The sequence below is a fragment of the Octopus bimaculoides genome, chromosome 13 (genome assembly GCF_001194135.2).
Source record: "Octopus bimaculoides isolate UCB-OBI-ISO-001 chromosome 13, ASM119413v2, whole genome shotgun sequence".
In the NCBI taxonomy this organism is placed as follows: Eukaryota; Metazoa; Mollusca; class Cephalopoda; order Octopoda; family Octopodidae; genus Octopus; species Octopus bimaculoides.
This window is the reverse complement of record NC_068993.1, coordinates 8234353-8240339: the sequence shown is the minus strand read 5'-3', so window position 1 is coordinate 8240339 and position 5987 is coordinate 8234353. Positions and strand designations below refer to the sequence as shown.

The window sequence follows — 5987 nt, the reverse complement described above, 5'->3', positions numbered from 1 at the left end:
ATATATATATATAATTAGCAATAATTGATCTTCTGTCAGAGCTCTTACAATCGCCCTAAACTATCAGAGATTTTCGACAATTATTAATTATTCCTTTCTGCTCTAGGAGGAAGGTCTGAGATTTTTTGAGCGGAGACTAGTCGATTACATCGACTGCAATGCGCAACTAGTATCTATTTTAGTGCCTCTGAAAGGGAGGAAAACCGAAGTCAACCTAGGCAGAATTTGAACTCGGAGCGTAGAGACGGACAAGATGTCGCTAGGCATTTTGGTCCCTGGCGTGCATACAGTTCTACCAGTTCGCTAGATTTGGAAACTTGTATATTATTGTAATTCAGAACAGTGACACACTTTAAAATATAAGGATGTTGATATAAACCGGATGTTTTTTTTAAATATAAACGATGATTAAGGAAATAGAAGGATAAACCAGGAAAGAAACCAATGAAAACAAAGAGAAAGATAATTTTAAAGTAGTCCTTGAACAACAAAACAATAATATTCAAATTAAGGTGTGATTCAGTGTAAATAAGTTGGAACATAATTTAATCCCATTTTTCTTTGTCAAACTAATTTCCTATCGCACCTATTTTGATGACAGAAGACCAGGATGGATTCTTAAAATTGGGCTTGTTGTTTTGATTTCAGTAACGTCCCTGAAATATTAGTAAATAGACGGATGTGGATAAACCTATAAGTATAGAACTCTACACTCTGATGTTAGCCATTCGCCTCCATTCTGCCAAACTAATTTCTCATTAGCGATCGAACTTGTGTCGAATTTTGAGAAAACAACACCAACACCATAATGAAGATGATGAACACTCTCATTTATTTGGCGGTCATGTTCTACCTGGGAACTGGTGCTGTCGTAGATACTGAACCGAAGATAAGTGAAGGTAGGTACTACTTTATTGTAACACAATACACACACACACATACTCACACACACACACACACGCTCAACACACACACTACATACGCAGTGTGTAAAAGAAATTGGAAGGTTGGGTCGCCAATCAGGCTTTTCGTGATACCCTTGAAGCTAGGACTTTTCGGCACCCACTCATACATCTAAATGCACTTAATTTGCTAGAAATGGCAGCAAAATTGTCGAGAAAACAAACTATCTTCCATGAAGCCATAGTAGAAGATACTTGCCCGAGGTACCACACAGTGGGACTGAAGCCGGAACCATGTGGTTGGGAAGCAAGCTTCTTACCACACAACCTATATGGCAAGCTTCCTACCATACGCATGTATGTATGTATGTATGAATATATATATTATTTATATGCGTGCGTATGTGTGAGTATCTTTCTGCATGTCTCTGACCGCGTGGCAACCGCTCCTGTTTTGTTTACGTTCCCATAGAATAGGCACCAAGATTTAAAAAAAAACATGAGTCCTGATGTCGAATTTTTCCGATTTTCTCGACCTTTTACTGGTGTCAATATTTTGGAGCCCTTGAATACGGTGTTCCGACAAGGGCTATGCGGTTAAGAAGGCCGCTTCGTAATCTTGTGGTTTCGTGTTCACCGAAGGACCGCTGCATTCTCATGCACAGTAAGAGTGAATTGTTGGGGGAATTATAACTTCTGTTATAACTTTCTTTCCATGACGTTCTCTAAGAATGGTATTTATTGGTTGATCTGAAGATTCCGATTCTTCCTCGCTTCAAGAAAATAGTGATGGTGATACAAGCATCCCAGCGTTATATTAATGATATCATTAGTCTCTCTGTCTTATTTAAATGTATATGAAGAATTAGCTTTGTGTGCCTGCATGAATGCTGTTGGCACTCCGTCGCTTACGTCGACGAGGGTTCCAGTCGATCCGATCAACGGAACAGCCTGCTCGTGAAATTAACGTGCAAGTGGCTGAGCACTCCACAGACACGTGTACCCTTAACGTAGTACTCGGGGATATCCAGCGTGACACAGTGTGACAAGCCTGACCCTTTGAATTACAGGCACAACAGAAACAGGAAGTAAGAGTGAGAGAAAGTTGTGGTGAAAGAGTACAGCAGGGTTCGCCACCTTCCCCTGCCGGAGCCTTGTGGAGCTTTTAGGTGCTTTCGCTCAATAAACACTCACAACGTCCGGTCTGGGAATCGAAACCACGATTCTATGACTGCGAGTCCGCTGCCCTAACCACTGGGCCATTGCGCCTCCGCTCTACTTAAGCTAGTTCCTACCTTTTAAGCAACGTTCTTAAATCCAAGCTTAACCTGTTTTCTACCTGCCTACATCAATGCCTATATATCTATCGACCTGGAGCCTGGTGTTGCCATCCGGTTTCACCAGTCCTCAGTCAAATCGTCCAACCCATGCTAGCATGGAAAGCGGACGTTAAACGATGATGATGATGATGATGATGATATTTATAAATCACATTCGCAAATTTTTACATATCTACACACGAAACATATGATTGAACGTGCTACGTCATGAATCATATCAAATATCATATCGACATAATTAATTGTTTAATTTCATTCAGTTTCATGCACTTCATTACATTCACAGATGGAATTGCAGAAGCAAGAATTGCTTTGGAGGAAATGATCGAAAAACTTGAGACGGATGGAATGGTTCCGGATAAGAAAGCAGATATCGATACGTCAAATGAGGAATTGATAACTGATGTTTCAGGGAATGATTTACAAAATGTAGAAAGAATGGGTTGCCATTGGAGAGGAAATAATGGAAGATGTTGTGTAAGAATCAGACATATTCCTTCATGTAAGTAATATTTACACTGTTCCCTTCGAAGCTGACAGAGTATGCCGGACAAAATGTTTAGCGGCATTTCGTCCGTTTTCATAATTCTCACTTCAAATTCCATCGATGTCGGCTTTGCCTTTCTTCCTTTCGGAAGTCGACTAGTGGGATTGATATAATTGACGTTACTACTCTCAAAATTGCTGGCTTCGTGCCAAAATAGGAAAGTAAATTCAGTTTCCTTAAGATTTCGATCTGCCAGAATCACTACTTCGCCGAGCCAAATGCTTTGCAGAATTTCTTCCCGTCTCTTTGTGTCTCTGGTTCGAATGCTACCAGGGTCGACATTACTTTATATCTGTTTGCGATGAAAACATTTCTTAAGATATAAATTCGGAAGTATTTTCATATGCTGGAAAGAAAGAGGGGAAAACGTGTGTTTGTGTGAACATGTATGCCTGCCAACGTGAACAACTAACGCAGTTGAGGAATATGATAAGGTGACAAAGCTAGGTCAGTGCGCAGATATGCAATACCACTGTTGTAATAGAAACTTTCGTATTATATTCTTGATTTTTAATTCTTTCCTTGCTGTGCATATTCTGTTCTTTCGCTCTTTCGATCATCTTATAACAATAACAATAATAATAATAATAATAATAATAATAATAATAATAATAATAATAATAATAATAATAATAATGATGATGATGATAATGATAATAATAATAATAATGATGATGATGATGATGATGATGATGATGATGATAATAATAATAATAATAATAATAATAATGATAATAATAATAATGATGATGATGATAATGATAATAATAATAATAATGATGATGATGATGATGATAATGATAATGATGATGATGATGATGATAATAATAATAATAATAATAATAATAATAATAATAATGATGATAATAATAATGATAATAATAATAATGATAATAATAATAATAATAATGATGATGATGATAATGATAATAATAATAATAATAATAATAATAAAAAAATAATAATGATAATAATAATTATTATTATTAGCGATATTTCGTCTGTCTTTACGTTCTGAGGTCAAATTCCGCCGAGGTCGACTTTGCGTTTCATCCTTTCGGGGGTCGATAGATTAAATACCAGTTGTGTACTGGAGTCGATGTAATCGACTGTCCCCCACCTCTTCAAAAATTTTGTACCAAGAGTAGAATAGATTATTTTGCTGCTTTCAAGCTCCAGGCTGAGTACACACTGGATCGCTAATAGGTTAATTATATTTCCATTTCAGTCTGCATCAGTATGTATGTTGGGAGAGGGGCAATAACATTCAGGCTGACGGTCGGTAGACGCACATTGATGACGAGAACTTACCGTGAGTATTTTTACTGCATCATTCTCTGCTTTTCATCTTTCATTTGTTTCAGTCATTTGATTGCGGCCATGCTGGGGCACCACCTTGAAGACTTTTTTTTACCCAGATAAATCGACCTTATATTTTGAAGCATAGTACTTATTCTAACGGTTTCTTTGGCGAACCGCTAAGTCACGGAGGCGCAAACACACCATCATCGGTTGCCAAGCAGTGATTGTGGAAAAACACCGGCTTTTTGCAGTTTCCGTCTTCAAAATCCACTCAGAAAGCTTTGGTCGACCCGAGACTATAGTAAAAGATACTTGCCCAAGGTTCCACGCAGTGGAACTGAACCTGGAACATTGCAAGCTTCTTACCACATAGCTATGCCTGCACCTTCATTAATAACATTTATTTTATACATTATGTGTACGCTGAAGTCTCTTATTGTTTTGCATTAGCCTTATATAAGACATGAAGGCGGCGACCTGGCAGAATTGTTAGCACGATAGACGAAATGCTTAGCGGTATTTCGCTATACATCTCTTTCATCTTATTTTACACGGCGGTGCATCAGCATGGCCGCAGCTCTAAGCTGAAACTATAAAAGAAAACAAAATAACATGCATGCATACATACATACATGCATACATACATGCATACATACATACATGCATACATACATGCATACATACATACATACATACATACATGCATGCATACATACACGCATACATGCATACATACATACATACATATATACACGCATACATACATACATACATACATACATACATACATACATACATGTCAGGGGCGTATATTCCGGATGTGGTACGTGTGCGTTGCACACCCAACGGAAATGGTAAATTCCTTATAAATATTAACTTTACTCATTAATTTAATCACATACATAAATATACATGTATACATATATTTGTGGTTTTCTCCAGTGTCTAATATCTATGTTTATATCTATTTTATAGGAGGCAAGTTCTCGAAAACCTTCTACGTACGTATTGGAATCTTAAAGGTAGGTCTCAGAATCTCCGTCGTAAGCTTCACCGCTCACAGCGTTAGGATATGCTTCGGGATATCTTACCGTATTTTCTTTCACCATCGCTCTCAAAATCTCGGTTGCACCACCAAACGGTTTCTTTCCAATGAAAATATCCCACTGGACGTTATGGATGATGTGATGATGAATGCTAACTCATTTTTGGCGTCCCAAGGTATCGATGCTGAGAAACTTTCCAGTTTGGAATACATTGATGAAGAAAACCAAAGTGAAAATCCTCTCGTTTGGAAAATGAATGCCTAGAAAAAAAAAAAGATTCTCTGAATAATATGAAATATGGTAGTTTCTTTTCTTGATATCATAGAGGTAAATAATAAAGTCTGAATTTACTGTCTGATATCATGAAATGATACAGAATATACTGCAAGACATTAAAAGTTAAAGCTGAAAGAAAAATAAGTAAATTCACTTGATAAGATTATGAAAATATAAGAAACCAGAAACTGTTCAATAAATGTTTGATTAATTTATATTTTCTTGTGTTATGTATGCTTCGCTTTCGTCTGTTTACATAAGGAATTTTGTTGTGTTGTAAGGGAAATATCCCAACTAACATAATGTGAAGCTCAGACGGACTGCTCTAACTTGTTATGATATAATTGGTTAGCTAAGAAAGTAGAGATAATCTTAAAATATATTCAAAAAGCTCCATAACTCTTGTAAGTACAGCTACCAAGAGTTTCATGATCGAAATAATGTCTTCCGTCATTTATATTTCAGCTTTATAAATGGCGGAGTAAATTGTTATTTCGACCAGGAAACCCTGTGGCTTTTATTTTAAGATTTCACACACACACACACACACACACACACACACACACACACACAC

General features: G+C 37.0%; 1 protein-coding gene across 1 annotated transcript; it reads left to right on the top strand.

Annotated features, from left to right (window-relative positions):
* Positions 1-572: 572 nt before the first annotated feature.
* LOC106872507 (uncharacterized) lies at positions 573-5628 on the top strand. Its single transcript, XM_014919524.2, has 4 exons — positions 573-899; positions 2529-2744; positions 4018-4101; positions 5067-5628. Exons 1-4 carry the CDS (start codon positions 809-811, stop codon positions 5399-5401), a joined length of 726 nt encoding a protein of 241 aa, XP_014775010.1. The 5' UTR covers positions 573-808; the 3' UTR covers positions 5402-5628.
* Positions 5629-5987: the final 359 nt, after the last annotated feature.

Coding starts and splice junctions, on each gene's coding strand:
- LOC106872507 (XM_014919524.2), top strand. CDS start 809: ATGAAGATGATGAACACTCTCATTTATTTGGCGGTCATGTTCTACCTG. Junction 900..2,528: donor TGAACCGAAGATAAGTGAAG/GTAGGTACTACT, acceptor TTACATTCACAG/ATGGAATTGCAGAAGCAAGA. Junction 4,102..5,066: donor ATTGATGACGAGAACTTACC/GTGAGTATTTTT, acceptor TCTATTTTATAG/GAGGCAAGTTCTCGAAAACC.